The sequence below is a fragment of the Zalophus californianus genome, chromosome 4, assembly GCF_009762305.2.
Source record: "Zalophus californianus isolate mZalCal1 chromosome 4, mZalCal1.pri.v2, whole genome shotgun sequence".
In the NCBI taxonomy this organism is placed as follows: Eukaryota; Metazoa; Chordata; class Mammalia; order Carnivora; family Otariidae; genus Zalophus; species Zalophus californianus.
In genome coordinates, this window is record NC_045598.1 from 174555159 (window position 1) to 174575888 (window position 20730).

General features: G+C 40.0%; 1 protein-coding gene across 3 annotated transcripts in view; it reads left to right on the top strand.

Annotated features, from left to right (window-relative positions):
- The first annotated feature begins 11284 nt into the window (after positions 1-11284).
- FAM91A1 (family with sequence similarity 91 member A1) overlaps positions 11285-20730 on the top strand; it is a 43164-nt gene continuing 33718 nt past the window's right edge. For 2 of the 3 annotated variants that reach the window (XM_027605634.2, XM_027605614.2), the window contains exons 1-6: positions 11515-11586; positions 16192-16276; positions 17305-17456; positions 19100-19157; positions 19847-19914; positions 20464-20577. In XM_027605634.2, coding sequence (XP_027461435.1) covers positions 11515-11586; positions 16192-16276; positions 17305-17456; positions 19100-19157; positions 19847-19914; positions 20464-20577 — 549 coding nt within the window. Of the gene's footprint in view, positions 11587-16191; positions 16277-17304; positions 17457-19099; positions 19158-19846; positions 19915-20463; positions 20578-20730 lie in introns of all 3 variants that reach the window. The other variant, XM_027605623.2, reaches the window with a different exon arrangement.

Genomic DNA, 20730 nt, shown 5'->3' on the forward strand with positions numbered 1-20730 from the left:
CCCCCACCATGGGTTTTCATGTACTTTGAATGGGTTGCCCATCAGATTCACACAAAATTTTGAATTCCCATTTCTCTTGAAAAATCAGACCAGGTAGCACCGGGCTCGCATCCTGCCATGGATCTGAGCAGCAGGTGCCCATGTTAGGTGAGGCATGGGTGTTCAGGCTGGCACAGTCCCCACCACCCCCTGACTGGGTTCCTGTGTCTCGTCAACATTACTTGTGTAGTTTCTCTAGCATCTGAGTTTGCAATTCTGGGCATTCCCGGGATACTGGGTCATCTTGAACCAGTGAGACCATTTTTGCCACCTTAGCCTCCTAGGGCTGGATGTGCCCATAGCCGTGCGAGCGCATCTTGTTGAGACTGAGAACATGGACACACCGTGCCTGCTTCTTTTGGTCACCAGCTGTTGATCCAGACCCAGGCACGAGCAAGTCTGATTATTAAAGCTGAAGGCACATGCTCCGGCCTTAACTGCAAAGGCAGCTGAGAAGGAGAATATTTGGCATGTATAGTTTCGCTGAAGGGAGGAGAGCCCTGCCTCTTAGTAAGATCCATAGATGTTTAGACATTCAGGAGCCAAATGAATGGGAAAATCTACTAGAAAGGGGGCGGCCCTCTAATTGTGGGTATGTCTACCAGCGGAGCACCCCAGATGATCTTATGTGGAACACACACACAAAACTTTGCTTTGATAGCCTTGCATTATTTTATGTGTATTAGGACAATACGATGAAGACACGAAACCTGTGAATGACAGAAAAAGTTTATTATGTGAAGCATGACAATTTAGAAAAAAAACTCAAGAAAGTAGTAGTTTTGAAGATACTTGGAAATAATAAGGTTATTATTTAAATGACCAAACTTTTGGAAATTGGTCTAGGTAAACGCAAATTTTAAATTTCTCTTTGTGCCAATTATTAATAATAATAATACAAAAATACATTTATTTAGGGGCACCTGGGTGGCTCAGGCGGTGAAGCATCTGCCTTCAGCTCTCAGGTCATGATCCCGGGGGTCCTAGGATTGAGCCTCTCATCGGGGTCCCTGATCAAGGCTGCTTCTCCCTCTCCCTCTGCCTGCCCCCACCCCCAGCTTGTGCTGTCTTTCTCTCTCTCTGTCAAATAAATAAGATCTTAAAAAAATACCATTATTTAGTGCTGTGGGCCAGACCCTATTCTAAGCACTTTAAGTTTGTTTGTTTACTTAAACATCACATCAACTTTAGGAGATAGTTACTATTATTTTCCCCAATTTTACAGATGGAGACCCTAAGGCACAAATAGTTAAATAACCAGAGGTCACTCAGTAAATAGTCAAATGAGAATTTGAATACTCTTTCCCTGACAACTATAGCATTAGGGTGGATGTGGATTCCTGTACAATGATTACACTGAAAATCTTCAGAACTGACTTGGGATTTACAATCTGAAATTTGGGGATGAATGCTTTTAGAGTACTTGCTTTTGTGCCAAGTGGTTTGTCATCTAGGGGACAGTTCTCAACTTTGGCATCATTGATATTTTGGGCCACGTATTTCTTTCTGTGTGTGTGTGTGTGTGTGTGTGTGTGTGTGGTGGGGGCTGTTCTATGCATTTTAGGACAGCATTCCTGGCCTCTACCCACTAGATCCCAGTAGCATTTTCTCCAGTTGTGACAACCAAAAATGTCTCCAGAAATTGCCAGATGTCCCCTGCGGACAAAGTTGCCCCCGTCTGAGAACTTCTGGTCTAGAGAATTCTGAAGTCTCTCAGTGAGGAGCCCAGAAATAATTATCAGCAGGAGGCAATGTGATGACTAAGCAGCTCTGGAATGTTCTCCTGCGTATTCCTGCACAGTATCATGTCATTCTTTGTTAATAGCAGGTGTGTCTAGTTTCTCATATCAGAAATAAATATATGGTACCAGCTTATACCAGCTACTGTTTTTAATGCCACGTGTGATAAACCTTTGTGTTTTACTTACAAAATGAGCAACCAGCTCTTATTTTTCTAGAATCCAGTGGCTGTATCCTTGGCAGGAAACTACAAGTGATCTCAATTTCTTTAAACATTTCTTTCCTTGACTTGGTGTTTGGAATTCTTTGAGGGGGCTTCTCTGTGAAAATAGGACAGATTATAAACTAGGTCCATTTGTTTATTCATATTTTATTGATTTACTTTTTGGGTTTTTTTTTTTTGTTTATTAGTATTTTAAATACAGAGATCAATATTATGATCATGCTATAATGAATATATCATAAAACACTGAAGAGCTAAAGAAGGACAGCTCTTCTCTCAAATGGGGCTTTCTGGTCATTAAATCACTGACAAAAGGGTTTAGCAAGAGCATCACTCAATCCTTTCTATTTTAATGTGCTCTGGTCTCCATGGTATCTTCCATATCATCCCTTGCCAGCCAAAACACCTTCCCCTCCAATCCCTTAGGATCTACTTAGGCAAAAACATTACCTCCTCTGGTGATTGCCTCCAGAATCCTTAATCAGAAGAGCCACTTCCTTCCACTAGACCCTTTATCATCTTATCTCCATCATTGTATTCTCCTTTATGTTCCAACAAATTAAGTACCTGGATTCTCAACCCTATAAGATGGTAAATCATTTAAGGGAAAGGATCATGCTTTATTCATCTCTATCCCCAAATACTTAGTATAGTTCTTTGCACATAGAAAGCACTTAGCATATTTTTCTTAAAAGAATGTATCCTTTTGTTAAATTAGTATTTCTCTAGAATTGGAAATCAATATTTGGCAGTGAGACACAATCAGTTGCTAACTCTATTTCTGTTGTTGGGCTGCAAGAATCAGGAGGGTGGTTAAGATCTGGGTGTGGCGTCTTCCCATCTATCTCTTCCCCTTATTTACAGAGTGAGAGATTTTCCTTTGGGATTTTATTTAGTCCCAATTGTTACTTGCTCTGTGTTTCTTTCACATTTGGGAATTAATTGCAATCTTTCATGTTAATTTCATCGATCGAATCTGTGAAGCAATCTTGCCCCCTTTCCTCTGTTAGCCTGGATCAGGGTTGTCTGCCTAAAAGAATCCCACAGGAACTTAATCCTTCAAAGGACTCTCATAGTTCCCTTTAGATCCAGGCCCTTAGTAGGTCACGGTTTGGGTCCCTAGTTATTCCACTTTCTCAGTGGCCCATGGAAACCTGCCATGTGTCTCCTCATGACAGGCCCTGCTGTCTGCTACCCAAGGATCTCAACATGTGGATACTGACACTGTCTTGGAAGGCAGATAGTGAGGGGCGATCCCTCCAGCTCAGTCTTGCTCCTTCTTATGTTCCATGTGCAGAAAATAAATCGTGGTTCGGATTAAAGCTGGCAGTTGCTTGGGAGTTGAAAATGTTCATACACGACTATATGGACAAAGAAAATGTGGGGCTATGTGGTTTTCAAAGTTAGACTTAATCATCCTCATACCCTCACCCCACTGGGGTGGGAAGTGGGGCTTTAAATCTACTAATGAAGATGCTCTTAATTCAAGCTCTTCCTGATTAAATACCATCATTTCACTGGGGGAATGGTTTCTATTCAGCAAATACTCTACCTTGAAGATTTCATCTTCTCCCTCTGTTTCTCCTCAAGATACGCCAGTGGGAACTGAAATAATTCAGAAAACCTTTCTCAACCAAGCCTGGCTTTCAAGACTGTCTTGCTCAGACTCAAAAATCCTATTTTTTATTTCCAGTGGTGAACCTTGACTTTCTCTTTGCCCTTCTTTGTAATAATCCTTATCTTCTCAAAGGCAAATGGATGATGTTGGCTTTTTAATTCAGTTTTTCCTGGCTTTTGCTTTCCCAGGCCTACCTTTTACCAGGTTACATGGTTCAGTTGGCTTCCTATTTAAAAGAAAAAAAGAAAGAAAAAGAAAAAAAATCACTACGCATTAAGGCTATACGAAGTCTAAGAAGACATGTCACTAACCACATTTAACTCTATCTTCACAAATTCTAAAAGAAAGAGAATTGCACATTTCTGCAAAGTGAGAGAACAAATGTTTTACAAGGACCTGGGCTAAGAAATAGCTGATTCACATTGTTCTGGGATCAGTTGTAGTTGTAGCCAAGAAAGTATCCTGTCTCTCACTCAAATGTCATTAATAGAGATCATGAAGCAATCCCACTATATATGCATTTAATCCCTGATCACAGTTTACACCAGTATATAAACTCTTATTTCTTGTTGGACAGTCAAGAGATTACGTGTTGCTAAAGGTATAACATTTGGATGACATAATGCAGAAGGAAACAAAAAATATTTCATTTCAGCCAAGTTCTAAACCACTGTGACAATACACCCAAAGAAGCTAAAAAGATCTGCAGTGGACCAATGCCCTATGTGTAACATGAACTCAGATAGTTTCCACTAGTCCAATAGTGTGTAATTCTTTATTTCTCTCAGGGCTCTCCCAACAGTTATCAAGGGGGTAGAGAAATGATTTCTTTGGTCTATATGAACGTGGAATAAATGTTTGTGTATTTCTTTACAAAAAAAGTCAGAGGTGCCTGGGTGGCTCAGTTGCTTAAGTGGCTAACTGTTGTTCCAGCTCAGGTCATGATCTCCGGGTCCTGAGATAGAGCCCCATATCAGGCTCCATGCTCAGCAAGGAGTCTGCTTAAGATTCTCTCTCTCTCCCCCTCTCTCTTTCTCTGACCCCCCCCCCCCCAAGTAAATAAATAAATCTTAAAAAAAAAAAAAGGCTGGGGCAGACTGGAGTAATTCTTTTGCATATGAAAAATAAACTAAAAATTATTTTAGTTGGCCATGGAATTACTGTGTTGTAGAGTTAGAATGTACATTAGAAGTCATCTTTGTTCAATCTCCTCATTTTACAAATCCAGCAAATGCTTATCGAGTACCTGAGGCCCGAGGAGGCCTGATAAGTGGTTACCAAACCTTGCTGTGCTTTGAATCACCTGGGTTCCAACTGAGGAATTCTGATGTAATGGATCGGGTGTGAGGTCTAGGCACTGGCAATCTTAAAAACTTCTCAGGTCACTCTCATGCTCCTAAGACTACCCTCTTCCCTCTGTTTTTTGTTTTTTGTTTTTTTAAGATTTTACTTATTTATTTGATGGAGAGAGGGGGTGAGAGCACAAGCAGGGGGAGTGGCAGAGGGAGAGGGAGAGGGATGCGGGACTCGATCCCAGGACCGTGGGATCATGACCTGAGCTGAAGGCAGATGCTTAACCAACTGAGCCACCCAAGTGCCCCTCTTTTTTCTCTGTTAAAAAAAAATCTGGCATTGAAATATTTTCTTCTGTATCTAATCCATACACTTAAATGAACTTCTTTGATGAAGTAATGGGGACAAGAAATGGGAAGATGCCTCCTCACTTCCATAGGGTTTCATAAGCTCCTTCCTTTGTCCTCTTTATTTTTTCAGCTAGTCCAACCTCTTTTACAAAATAGAATTGAAGAGCAACTATGGAATTCACAAATTCCATTCACTCAAAATGTGATTTTACTCCTTATCATGGATGCTATGAAAATACTTTCAATTAAGGATAAACTATGCTTTGTAGCCAGTGGACTTACCCTGTTTATCTGGCCTACCGCAGAAAACTTTAGGCTCAGTGGCGACCTTCAGATTGTGCAAACCTCAGATGGACTACTGTGCTGCAGTCCTAATGGCATCAATTTCCAAGGAAGAACTGACAGTATTTGGTGCTATCAGATATGGGAGAAAAAGCTCCAATAAATAAAGAATTTCAAGGACTTTAAGGCCTAAGAGATTGGTTTGGATAGTGAAGGAGCACCCCAAGGTTTGTAACAGCAATGTCCATACTAGCCAAAATATGGAAAGAGTCCAGATGTCCATCAATACCTGAATGGATAAAGAAGACGTGGTGTGTATACATATGTATATATGTACACACACACACACACACACACACACACACACACACACGATGGGATATTACTCGGCCATCAAAAAGGATGAAATCTTGCCATTTGCAATGACATGGATGCAACTAGAGGGTATTATGCTAAATGAAATAAGTCAGTCAGAGAAAGACAAATACCATATAATTTCACTCATATGTGGAATTTAAGAAACAAAACAAATGAACATAGGGGAAGGGAAGGAAAAATAAAATAAGATAAAAACAGAGAGGGAGGCAAACCATAAGAGATGCTGAACTCTAGGAGACAAACTGAGGGTTGCTGGAGGGAGGATGGGCTAACTGAGTGATGGGCATTAAGGAGGGCACTTGATGTAATGAGCATTGGGTGTGATATGCAACTGATGAATCACTGAACTCTACCTCCGAAACTAATGATACACTATATGTTAGTTAATTGAATTTAAATTAAAAAAATTTAAAAAGTCAATAGAAATGAGGAAGCGAAGAATTTGCAGGTTTTAGGTATAGAAATGTTGTGTGAGATCAGCCCCTAGTGGGCACTTTAACTAGCACAATGGCTCAGCATTTCAGTTGTGTGGCTTGATATTGGAATGTTCAACACCAGAAATGTTCTAAACACAGACTGACTTCTGATGGCAGAAATATATTACTTTTGATATTAGAGATAAATGTTATAATATCAATCTTTCACAGGCTCTATGAAGAGGATCCCTCTGCCTCTCTCTACGACAGACTTGTAACTCTCAGTTCCTTTCCATCATTTGCAGAAGAAAATCCTAGAATTTCCCTAACTTAGAGAAAAACGGTCCCACATTTTTCTTGCCCCTTCCCGCTTCTCCATCCTTACCTCCTGATTCTTTAGTGTTCCAGTCACAGTGTCTGGATGAGAAGTTTTCCAGGTAGATAAGTAGGGGAAAGCATTCAAGAAAGGGCGTATTCTATTTGGCATATTTAGGGAATTGCAAATGTCTTAAAATTTCTGAAGTGTGTAATGCAAGAGAGGATGGACAGCTGGGTCTTTCAGTCTTTTTCTTTTCTTTTCTTTTTAACTTTCACCATAGAAGAATACAGAAATATTTCTCCACTCCAAAATAAATGAAGCGCAGGTGGAGTGGTGCTCACAACGGACAGTCTCCGTAACAGAGGTGGAAGGGAGGAGTGAAGAATGTGGCCCGTGGGAGAGCCCACATTCTCTCTAAGCCAGATTACTTGTCCTCTGTTTCACTGACTGGTCGGGGAAAGGGGGTCTAATGCTGTGAGATTTTTCATTTTTATTTTTAAATAGGTAATAGATCTGGGTTTATTTCAAAGTAAGTGTTTTATTTCTGAACTCTTTCTTTCTTTAAAGATTTTATTTATTTATTTGACAGAGAGAGAGAGAGAGAGCGCACAAGCAGTGGGAGTGGGAGAGGGAGAGGCAGACTCCCCGCCGAGCAGGGAGCCTGATGTGGGGCTCGGTCCCAGGACCCTGGGATCATGACCTGAGCTGAAGGCAGACGCTTAACCAACTGAACCACCCAGGCGCCCCCTGAACTCTTGCTTTCTTAAAGTATTTTTCCACGAATTCCAAGAGATCAAATTCTCAGTAGACTTGAATAAGGTTTATATCATTTAAAAAATATTGATTACATGTGCTACGGTATAATTTAATTTTTTATAATTAAAGAAAATATGGGGATTTATATTTAGCATTACTTGTCATACCCATGAGGAGTTCCCAATATATGCAGATGAAGAAATCTGGACATTCTAAAAGACTTTAAGAAAAGATAATATTTCTCTCTCTCTCTCTTTTTTTTTTTTTGCTTGTTTCTAACAATGGAAGTGGGCCATAAGACTAGAAAGTTAAGAAATTTTAATGTAATTATAATTAGATTGTTTTTTATTTTTTTAAATAAAGATTTTATTTGAGAGAGAGACAGAGGGAAAGCACAGAGGGAGAGTGAGAGAAGCAGACCCGCACTGAGCAGAGAGCCTGATGTGGGGCTCGATCCCAGGACCCTGAGATCATGACCTGAGCCGAAGGCAGACGCTTAACGAACTGAGCCACCCAGGCACCTCTAGATTAAGTTTTTTTCTACTGAAGTATAATTGATGTACAATAGCTTATTAGTTTCAGGTGTACATCACAGTGACTCAATATTTTTATATATTACAAAACAATCCCCAATAAGTCTAGTTACCATTTGTTACAATACAAAGTTCTTACAATATTGTTGACTATATTCCCTATACTGTACATTATATCCCACTGACTTACTTATTTTATGACTGGAACTTTGTACCTCTTGATCCCCTTCATCTGTTTTGTCCACCCCCCCAACTTCCTCTCTCTGGTAATCAACAGTTTGTTTACCTGTATCTATGAGTCTGTTTCTGTTTTGTCTTGTTTGTTCATTTGTTTTGTTTTTTTAGATTCCACATACAAGTGAAATTATATGGTATTTGTCTTTCTCTGTCTAACTTATTTCATTTAGCATAATACCCTCTAGCTTCATCCATGTTGTCACAAAATGGCAAAATTTCCTTCCTTTTTATGGCTGAATAATGTTCCATATCTTGGCTCTTGTAAATAATATGACGATAAACATTGAGGTGTATATATCTCTTTGAATTAGTGTTGTTATTTTCTTCAGTTAAATACCCAGAAGTGGAATTGTGGGATTGCATGGTAGTTCTATTTTTAATTTTTTGAGGAACCTCCATACTGTTTTCCATAGTGGCTGCACCAATTTACACTCCCACCAACAGTGCCCAAGGGTACCCTTTTCTCCACATCCTCGCCAACACTTGTTATTTTTTGTCTTTTTGATAAAAGCCCATCTGATAGGTGGGAGGTGATAGCTCACTGTGGTTTTGATTTGCATTTCCCTGATGATGAGTGGTGTAGAGCATTTTTTTCATGTGTCTGTTGGCCATCTGTATGTCTTCTCTGGAAAAATGTCCATTCAGATCCTCTGTCATTTTTTTATCAAAATTCAAAAATTTAATAAAATTTTATATTAATTTTTAATAGGTAAAATAAAACAATTTTAAAAGGTTACATATTCCAAGGTACTTAAGTTATTGTTCCAACAGAAAAACACAAGCTCTGTGATGAAAGTTCGTGCTGCCTCAAGATAATCAGATTTCACCGTTCAGGCAATTCAAAATTAACACACCATAGTCCCCAAACTGATTAAGAAATGTTCACTAACAATTTAGAGAATCTGGAGAAGCCAAATGGGAAGAGTAAATTTTGCAGGTTTGCATGTCCTCTTTCAGTCAGATAAAAGAACATGATTCTTGAGAAGATAACCAAAAAAGGCCATGGTGGCTATAACACACAGAACCATTCAGTAATGCCAGGTTTTTATGTGTTTTTTTCTTTCTTTCTTATGCTTCTACTTAAAATGTGAGTCCTCACTTATTCCAAATAATTTTTACTAAAACCTAAAATAAGGATAAATTACATTTGGACTAAAATTCTATTGAGATGGCCATGATTTTAAAACCCATCAGTAAAAAAAAAAAAAAAATACTGGAAGTTCATTGAGACTCAGGCACTAAAGACAGATTAACTTTAACTGTGACTGCTCCTATTTACCCATTGCCTTTGAGAGCCTTTAAATATAACCATGTCATGTTAACAAGGAGTTGACTGCAAATCACAATCTATATAGACCAATTCCTATGGAACACTATTTTGGAGTGCTAAAAAATTTCCAACTTCAACCGCTCAACTTCACAGATATCAGTTCATCAGAAATGTCTAAAGCATCCTTTGAACTTCTTTGCCCTGATGTTCCTTTTAGATCACAACACAAGGAAACCATTGGCAAAGGTTCCCTGAAATGAGCAAACATTTCCCCTATGCCCCGGTATCACATGTCCCTGGATCTCCCCAACACTTAGGATCTATCTGATCCAGCAGGCAGGGAGCAAATTCATTTACTTTCTCCCCGAATCCACTAACTAGATGTGTTTAAAAAATTACTTCCTAACTGATGCCTTATAATGCAATGTGCCTGAAATGTTAACACTGGTCTTTCTGTTTAGGCTTTTATACTTTGGGAGCAGCAGGTTCCCTTGTGATGTCTGTGACATCACTGGTTCTGCCCATCAAATAGAATTCTTTGTTGGGAACAAGACTGACAAAATGAGCCAGGCAGTTGGACATGGGGAAAAAAGGCTGAAATAGCAGTGATATCCCAGGCATCTTCTTGACTGAAACCCTGCACCTCAAGAGCTTTTTGAAATGGTCATCTGTTATGTCAACAGCTCGGGAAAGAGCAAGAGCAAACTCCAGCAGGGAGGTCAGACTTTCTCCAGTTCACACAGACCTGGTCAGGGAGCACTGGGTTCTTCCAGTAGACCTTGTAGCCGGCCCTGCAGACAACCCCACTGTATGGACACTTGTTGACCAGGCTGGTCACTACGATGATGGGTTCCTTGTCAGCTTGGCTGAGCTGGCCTGGTTCCTTGTTGCAGATGGCATTGTAATAAGCTAAGAAGGCTCTGAATTCCAATGGCCGGTGAGACAACAATTTACATTTGGTAAAAATCCTGTCAGCAGTGACAGGGCTCTGAGGTAGCGAAGCACAGACATGCTGGTACCCTGTTCAAAGCCAGAAGGCCTTCCTGCAGGTGCCTGCCCTCTCGCAGGTTTTTGTTTTTTTAAATTCAAAGCTGTAGTTCTTTCTATATTTTGGATATTAACCCTTTATTGGATGTGTGATTTGCAAATGTCTTTTCCCATTCAGTAGGCTGCCTTTTCATTTTGTTGATGGTTTCCTTTGCTGTGCAGAAGCTTTTAGTTGGATGTAATTCCATTTGCTTATTTTAGCTTTTGTTGCCCTCGCCTGAAGAGACTGGTCCAAAAAATTCTGCTAAGACTGACGTCAAAGACCTTACTGCCTATATTTTCTCCTAGGCATTTTTGGTTTCAGGTGTTACAGTCTTTAATCAATTTTGAATTTATTTTTGTGTATGGTGTAAGATAGTGGTCCAATTTCATTCTTTTGCTTGTAGATGTCCAGTTTCTCCAACCCCACTGATGGGAGAGATTCTTCAGGGTTGACTTTGGGAGGAGGGCTCATTTCTCTTCCACTATTTGAAGCCACCTATGACTTCCTCCCCAAGCCCATCATTCCTAGACAACTTACTCCGGAGCCTGACACTGGAGAAAACTGGGACATCCAACAATGGCAATGCAGACCCAAGAATTTATCTTTCTTCACCCAGAGACTGACAGGAGGAGCCCAACGCGTGGGCAGGGGGCGGTTACCCGGCGCTTCGCCTCACCACCTTCTTGCCCCGCCCCCTACACTCTGGGGGCGGGGCAGGAGGCCAGTCGGTGTCCCGCCCCTCCAGCCTCGCGCCAGCGGGCGGAAGTGACGCAACCCCAAAGCCATTTCCGGCGGGCCGAAACTAGGAAGAAACTTGAAGCTGCAGAGGCCCTCCTTACCGGATCTCCGCTGCTCCTGTGCCCCGTGGCCCGGCAGCGCCGAGCTGTCGGGAGCCCTGGCCATGGGGCAGCCCCGGCCTTCCGCAGTGTGAGGCGCGGGGCCTCCCGCGGGCTCCCCGATAGGCCGAGGGCGGGCAAGCGGGAGGCGTCGTTCCAGCTGTGGTCACGGCCGTTGCCGGGCTCCCGGCATCATGAACATAGACGTGGAGTTCCACATCCGGCACAACTACCCCTGGAGCAAGTTGCCGGCCAACGTGAGGCAGGTACGGCCGGAACCTGGGGTCGGGGCTCCGCCCTGCCATCACCTGCTCACCTTGCCCGCGGGGCCGGCGCTGCCACTGGCGGCTGACTCCTGCCCTTCCCCCGCCGCGGTCTCTGGGAAATCGTCCCGCAGGTCAGGGGTTCGAAGGGGACGGCTCTGGGGTCACAGGGGCAGGATGGGGCCGTTGCTAAATGGGATGGACTCGCTTGGCACCTTTGCCCGTAGCCTCGTTTAAAACCAGGTGCTTGCGAAACCTATTTAACACGGCGCTTGACCTCCAGAACTTCAGGATGGTGGGGAATAGACGAGAAACAAATGAATACGTTACAGGATGATAGCCGCTCACATGTACTTGCATTGTAGTATATGTGGGCACACAGAGGAGTAAGAAATTGTCCGGGGAGTGTCTGGAGCCCGTGTGGAGGAGGCATTGAAATTGGGCCTTAAAGGACGCATGAGAGATAAAAGGGAGTAAGATTTTCCGGGGAGAGGGAAAGTTATTTTAAGGGCTTGGACGAGTGAAAGAGCGTGTTGAGAGTAGCTAGCAACTTAGTATCACGGCAGGTGGAGGTGTGGGTATATTGGTGTTTGGAGGTGGGATTTTGTGAGTGAGTGGAGGTTGGTTGGTAGCAGGTAAGGCTGGAAAAGCAGGCAGGGCCAGATTTTGAAGGGGCTTTCCTACTTTGATGGTTGGACTGTATCCTCTAGGCAGGATAGGTTTACCAGAGATGTTTCAACAAGAGAGTGACGGGAGTTTTTGTTTTTTTCTTGAGGGTTAATTCTCAACTGCTTGAGTGTCATTTTTACTCAATTGCTCAACAAATATTAATTGAACACCTGCATGCTATGCCTTGTTCTAGGTGCTTGTAGTTTGCACAAGTCAACAAAATAGAGACCCTGCCTTCAGGGAGATTACATTTTAGTAAAGAAAGACAGTAAACAAGTAAATGAACAAGTACTGAATATGGCAGGTGGTGTTGAATCTTATGAAGATAGTGATACATGCTGCATATAAGGCGCTGTTTTCTCTGGCCATAGATTGATCTTCAAGTTCCTCCCTTTCTACTTGGTTGAGAGTGAAATTCTGTTTTCCATTGGTGCTGGGCAGCTATATTTGGAAAATTTGGGATGGTGGTGGTAATGGTATAGGGTTATTAGTTTGCTTCCTCACTCAGCATGGGGGCGTAGTACTGGGAAATGAATCATTTAAGGTTCTTGCGTTGCATCACGTGGCAAGGAAAGTGCTTTCACTGTAAGATACCCAACAAACAAGAAAGTAGAAAGATAAAGGAACTAAGAATTCTTGGTTGTCAGTGGCTGCCCATGTGACATTTATCTTGACTTGGAGGGACAAAGCTCTAAACTTGAAAGAGTAAGTTTCTCTTGTTAAGCTTGAATGAGGGCTTTGGTACTTTTGTGCTTTAGGGTTTTGTGGCGTATCCAAAGACAACTGGAAGACCCAACAGCCCTTTTCTTGGTTTCCATCTTTTCTCTACTTTTCCTTTCACAAAAATAAATGTAGCATAATGGAAGAAAGATGGATGATTCAATTATGTTAAGCATGAATAATTGATCTCAGTATTGGCAAAAGCATATCTAATACTTAGTCAAGACTATTAAAAATAATCACAGATCAGTATTATAATTAGGTAGGAATGTGACATTAAATTAAAATTTGTTTTGGTAAGATCACTTAAAAAATAGCTGTTTTAGCTTAGGATAAGCTTCCACTTGTAGAAGGTTTTGGAAAACCCATCTGTACAAGTTACCTCCTTGCACTTTATCTAGCCTTACTACTCTTTGCCCAGGTCAAGCTCCACCTTCAGTTGCTACATCAGCTTTCTATCTGGTCTCTCTTCCTCAGTGTAGGACTCCCTCACATTGATTCCTCACACTACACTGGGGTGAGATTTCTAAAAGGCCATTTCAATCCTGTACTGCCTGTCTCCTATAGATCTGGAGAACCTGACCCTCCGCGGCACTGTTTCTCATCCATAGCACTTAACCCCACTGTGTTGCATTTGCTGCTTACATTACTTGTTTTGCTTTTGTATTCTGAGCACCTATCACATGGTTGGCTTTTAGTAAATATTTTTGGAGCGAATGAGTGATGGTATCAGTCAGAGGTATTTTTCCAGGACTAAAGCTCAGTCACTTTAAAAGTGGGAAATAGTTCTTGTATGGAAAGAATTTGTTTTTTGCCATTACAGATATTAAATACTTTGATAGAGTTTCCAGTAAGCTTTGATGACTTTAATTTGGAAATGACTCATTTGCCACTTCTGAAAACTGGGGGAAGGTGAATTCAGATTTTTTTTTTTAGAAGTATAAAGCGGGAAGGGGATTTCAGATTTTTACAAAATGTACGTAAAACCAGTAGCTTTTATTGGGTGAGATGAAATGTTTTTATGTGATATGGGCTATGCAAGACTTTAAAAAAATACATTAAAAGTTGTAGATGAGGCCATTATTTCAAGGTTTTTCTGTATGCATTATTCAAAAACAGTTCATAGTTATTTTAAGGAAAGTCTCATGATGAGGTTCTGTATCATCTAAGAAAGGTCAGTTAAAAAATTGTGCGTATCTTTTTTGTGGGGGGCTGTGATTGGGGTTTGTAGGAGCAAAGTCTTTAGAAAAAAATTCGTTCTGCTGTTAGCTTAATCTGATGCACAGTGGGTGTTTCACAGCCAGCACCTGTGTATCTGCATCTGTTAATAGTGCCTTTTATATGCAGCTCTGCTTCATTTGTCAGACCTGGTCAGTATTTCTGAAGGGTCAGCTCCTCCCAGAGTAAAATGACCCTTCTTTTAGTTTGCCTCCTGTAGTGGTAACAGTGTTTCAAAATGTGAATGGTGGGAAATTTGGGGTAGGAGTGGGAGAGCAGCCAAAGAATCTTTGTGAACAAAGCAATTATATTTTATGTATATGGGTAGTGAAGAACAAAATCAACTAATACAGTTTTTAGATATTTGCGGGGACACATATGTATTGATTGATCAGGGCCAGTCATTACTTAATTCCTGGCACAAAGGCTTAGATGTTTAGACGTTGCATTCTCTAACTGGCTTACACATAACAGGCTCTTATATTTTGTATGAGTGGCTTGATTATACTTTTTGTTCTGGAGTTCCCAGGCATGAGGTTAGTTGGGATAAAGTAAGAGATTTATTTTAAAACAGAAGAGCAAAACCTCAAGTGTGGAAGTTGCTCAGGTTCTAGCAAAATCGTGTGCTGTGTGCGTGTGTGTATTGTGTTCCTTGAGAAAGAGACTTATCTGGCAGCAAAGCTAGAGAAAACCCTTTACAAGTTTTACAGCAAGCCCAGTATATTAATTCCCCTCAACATCTTGGCTACTGACCCAGGCTTTGGTGCTGCATAGAGGATAGAGTAGTTTCTCTATGATGAACTTCGCTCCTAACCACTGGAAATGTTAAAATGGATGAAAAAAATAAAAGCACATATATTCTGGCAGTAGTGTGGGTCATAGTTTAACCTGTAACAGACTAATTAATTCAGATGCAGGAAGAAAGATTTTCGTTTTCTCACATCATCACTTTTTTGTTAAAATATATCCCACCAGTGGGTCCGGTTATGTGTCAGTTTATTCAAGTGTGAGTCTTACCTGTCTTGTGAAGATTGCCTTCGGTGAGAGTATGTGTACGAACATTTACCTTGCCTTTCAGACCTGTGAGTAGGAGGTATAATAACTGAATCCTCTGATCTTTCTGCCATTAGTTTCCTAAGATGTCTAATTTTACATTACAGCATGTTGGAAAGATCATGCCTAGTAATTAGAAGGGGGAGAGCAGTCATGTTAAATTCAGTTTATGGTTGCACATTGAATATAATGTTGCCTATAATCAGACATACTTCTTCTTTGCTTTTATGAGAGCCCAGTTTTGAATTTAAAACACCAAAGCACAGCTAGAAAGGTTTTTGCTAATTAAAAAATGTATCAGAATTCTAAAACTGTCTATATGTTTTTTAACAAAACCATAAGGAGCTGATGTTTTTAAGAAGTCATCTTACTGGGGCTCTCCCTCACCTTCTCCTCCCCATACTTGCATGTGTGTTCATACTCTCTCAAATAAATAAATAAATCTTAAAAAAAAAGTCATCATTTAGACGTACATTTGAAATGTACATTCTCCAGAAGTGTTAATTTTTAGTAATCATAGTCTTCAGATGTAAATAATTAGCAGACAGAGATCTGTCTTTAGTTGTCGCTCTGAAATTAAAAAAAAAAAATGTAAGTGCAAGAAACCATCCATTCATCCATCCATCCATCCATTCAACGTACAAAAATTAGGAACAGTCAAGAAGGAAATCTTTTTAAGTAGAACTTAGTTTTTTGTTCACTTAATGAAGTTATGCTCTCAGATTGCTCTTTTATTTGATATTAAATACTTTAGGTAATTTCAGTAAGTCCTTTTAGAAAGGCAAATTGAAAATGAACACACTGAATTTTTGCTCAATAGTATAGCATGAAAATTAGTATAATAACATTTAAGAAAATATTCTTTGTTCTGGAAATTAGAGGTATTAGGATAAAATTAGGGGGCATGGTTTTGAAACTGTATGAGGAAAAAGTACTTTTGTTTTTTAGAGTCTTGGAAATTCACAGAGGGAATATGAAAAGCAGGTTGTCCTGTACAGTATCCGCAATCAATTACGATATAGAAACAACTTAGGTAAGTAGAGACATTTTTACATCAAGGTGGAAACGACTATTGCTGTTTACCGTTTTCATTACTCTGTCCTATCTTTTCAATGCATATTTCATAGTACTGAAATTATTCCATATAGACATTTAAGAAGCTCTGTACTGAGCCATCCCACCTAACAACAATTTGTATTAGCAAGTAGATTTTTCTTTCTAAATCTGATTCAAATTATTATTTTTTTTGGAGTATCATTTGTAGATTCATTTTACCTATAGAATATTAATCTCAATTCAGATGTACTTTTTTCACTTTAGGTAAGAAAATAAGCCAGAAAAGAAGAAGTACATTAGTTTTTAGTAGTTTTTGATTTTGAATTTTGTGGGGTTTTTTTCCATAAATTTTCCAAATATAAGTTTAATGAAAACTCTGTAATAATTAGAACACATTTTAAGCATAGTTGGTTCTATGGTTTTTTTTTAGCTTTCTCTTTAAATGTATTTGCATTTTATTTGTCAGATGACTGATTAGTCTGTTCTATTGCCCTGCTAGTCTTCCTGTCCCTGTGTTACTATCAGTTTAAGCACAGTAGTTCAGAGATAGTTTTTTTATTTAAATGTATTTCATGGAAGTCAGAGGCCTTTTTACATTTAAAAAACAAAAACTCTCAAATGATTTTTTGAAATAGGCTTGATTCATTGAAAACTACCATTCAGTTTGACTCTCTTGTAATATAGTAAGGGATTTGATGAATTCTAGCTTGCGTTTTGCGTCTTTTGGAGAGGACATTCCACGATTGCTTTCTTGGCTTTCTGATTTGGTAAGAATTCTTTCCCTACTTATCTGTCCTGTTACAGATTCCGCTTGTGTACCCTGAAGTCTGTTTTTTTTTGTGGCATAATTGTTTCTTTGTTCCAACTTAGATCGTTTTGTTTGTTCTCTTCCAACTACTGTGCTTTTATTTTTAATTAATGTTGGTTTGTAAAGTAGTTCTTACTGCATTTATAATTATATGTAACTGTAAGACACCTGATAGTGGAAAATTTCTCTTTCCCCAGTTAAACATGTCAAGAAAGATGAACGCAAATACTATGAGGAATTACTAAAGTACAGTCGTGATCATCTCATGCTGTACCCTTACCATCTGTCAGATATAATGGTAAAGGGCCTGAGGATAACACCGTTTTCATATTATACTGGGATCATGGAGGTGAGTTTACGTGTACGTGGGCCATTGGGAATGGGACGGGACTACGTGTCGTCAATGACGAAGCCAATAATGACCGGCTGTGCCCTTCTCAGCCCCAGTGGGCATTGTTTCTGAGTTTACAGTGGAAAAGGGAGTGTTGGTTATAAGCTGACTGTGTCATCCACACTGTACAGGGAGTTGTTGTTGTCCAGGCTTTCACGGTGGAAAGGTACCTGTTTTTCTTCCATGCTCTTGTGGCATTAGTCAGTCATGTATGTTAGCAGAGTCTCTATAAAACCGACTGCTTTTAACACATGAATAAGGTTGAAGATGTGGGTGACAGAATTGAACATTACGTTCAGAGAAACTTAATGCTTAAGTTTAACTGTTCTCTGACTAGAGAACGAATAAATGATTATAAACCCAACATTCAACACATGTGTGTTAGAAAAAGAGAAACATCTGTAGTCCTGGCTGCTAATTCCTTGCCATTTTTATTAACTTTTGGGTGTTAGTGTTTTTCCAAAGGCGGTTTTTAGGCCTGTGTCGAGTAACTTTAAGTATACTGTTTCTAAGTGAGCTGTGTGTGAAGGTTGGCAGTGTTTTTCTAGTACTCAGCTGCTACTTAACTTTATTCGGGCGCTGCTGTTTTGGGCCCACTTGCCGCTTCCAGAGCAGGGGGCCTAGAGCTGAAGGAGTTGGGAGCGTGCAGGAACAGTGGCATCACTTTCTGACGTGGCTTCCTTTGCAGGAGCTCCCTTTGCTTTTCTCCCTGAGCCCCTTCACAAGCACTTAGGCCGTCCTGTGTCTCCCGCATCTCTGTGTCCCTGTTTGGGCAGAAAGATTAGCGTAAAGCTCAAGGCCTGACAGCCCTGGTTTCTGTCAGTCCCTTTTCCCTAGAACCAGGGCAGCAGAATGAAGGTGGCAGCTAATCAGTAAGTAGAATAATTGTGGCAGTCTCTTTGATTATTTTGCCGGTATTGACCACAAGGTTTAGGAGAGATAATAGGGGAAGGTTTTTTCCCCCTTCACCAGCTTTGTTACATCCATGTGGTTGCTGCTCTCTGGTTTCTGTTCTTATACCATTGGGTGTAGCTCCTGGGTTGAAAATAGGCCCTATGCCCACAGTAAACAGTTGGTTTGTTATTGGAGAAACAGATGGGAATGGAAGAAGCTGGATACTGAGTTCAACGGTGCTGGTGGTTGGGTCTCGTAGGAGCAAAGATGACTAAGTGGTTACAGTCTTTGTTGGTAGTGCGTGTCTCAGATGCCTGTTGATGGAACCGTGATACATCATGCCCCTCTTGTAGGGCATGAATCTAGGATCAGGCATGAGGGGTGGAGAGGCAGGAACCTGGAGCTCTAAAAGAGGTGTTCCTTGCTTTGCTTCCAGAGGGCAGAAAGTTACAGGGCAGATGTTTGGGATTCACGGAGAGTGCTGTGAGAAACCCTGACCTGAAGGTCTGATCATCAGTTACTAGGTTGGGACCACGTATCAAGTACCACAATGTGGCATGCATGCGTTAGGTTGCACACTTTAATCTCAGTGCTTCGGACAATAATTGTTATTATTCTGTTTGGCTATCACAATACATATTTATTCACGTGTTATTTATCTAAGGACATTTTGCATTTAGAATTTTTAATTGTTTTCTTTTTGAAAGGACATTATGAACAGTGAGAAAAGTTATGATTCATTGCCCAATTTTACTGCTGCTGACTGTAAGTATTTAATTATGCTGAAGGTAACGGTTAGAGTCTGTCTTTGTGCATGCATGCCGTTGTTTGTATTGTCATGTGTGTCTTTAACCTAAAGCGCTTGAAGCCTGGGAACAGCAAGCAGCACTGTTGGTAGGAATTTTATCAGGTGATGCAAGTCAAGTATAAGGTCTAGTCTAAATGTGTAACAGAGGAATATTTTGGGGGTAAAATGAGAAAAATGAGACTATATATTTCTAGAAGCTGAAGTTCCTTCTAATACTTGGGCTGTGTTGTGTACCAAACAAGGGAAGAAAATTTGTACACGATGGTTTTGCAGCATGATACACAGTTGTTACTAATATAATTTGCTTTATTATGCTTATCTTAAGGAAGTATATATTTGACATGTGACACCGTTCTCTTGTGTAAGGAGAAACTTTTGCTGAGAAGTACACTTCGACTTCCCAATATTGGGAGGGTTTCTGCTTTTTAAAGATTTTCCCATGTGACATTGTCAGAGGTGTCAACTTGAGTTCATCTTTCCCAGTTTGGTTTTCTTTTATTCGTTTGAAGAATTCCTTTTAATTTAATATTGATTGTTAATCAGTCATCAGAGATGAACAGAAGCCAAGGGTTTTTTCCTAAAAGACCTGGGTGTACTGATACTGAGATACATTAAATGTTTTTAAAGGGAAGGCTCTTTCTTTCAGGTCTAAGGCTTCTTGGCATAGGAAGAAACCAGTACATTGATCTGATGAATCAGTGTCGGTCATCAAAAGTAAGTTAGTTGTTGCCCTCCCTTTCTCGTTTCTTCCTTGTTATCACGCGTTCTGATTGTTTTAAGTGGGAGAAATAATGAATTGTAATTTCTTTGATCAAGAAATATGCTTCATACAGAAATAATCCAAAACAACTCCTCCTTAGGCTCTAGGCTATGCATGTGCGATTATTGAATTAAAATATTTAAGGAATAAAACATTTCTTTTTAAAAATTAACTTTGTTGGTCTTTTTACTTGCTCATTCCACTCCCAGCATTCACTGGATGGGTGAAATAAGGACACAGTCTCCAAATTCATTTTTACCTCTTAGATTTCCTTTGAGTTTCTGGATTTAGATCCAGACTTGATGATTAGTGTTTTGAAGTAATTTACTTTGAAATAATTGAAGAATGACTTTCTTTATTCAGTATTATCTAAAATTCTTCAGATTTTTGAAGCAGAATTTAAAAAGATTTATTTAGCCTGTGAGAAACAGTCTTATTACTATGATCATTAAAAGTAGTGATTTCAGGTTGATTGCAAATCTCAAATGTTTGTACCATTGCAGAAATTTTTCCGAAGGAAAACAGCTCGTGATCTTCTACCAGTGAAGCCGGTGGAGATTGCCATAGAGGCGTGGTGGGTGGTGCAGGCTGGATATATCACAGAAGATGACATAAAGGTGTATACCTTCAGAAATTAAACATAGGATTTTTATTTTTTAAATTATCTTATAATTTTTAATTATAGTTCTCTAATTTTTCTAAAAGTAACACTATTTGGTTTTCCTGAAGAAAATTAAGCATAGGTTCAAAATTTTAAATGACCATAATAG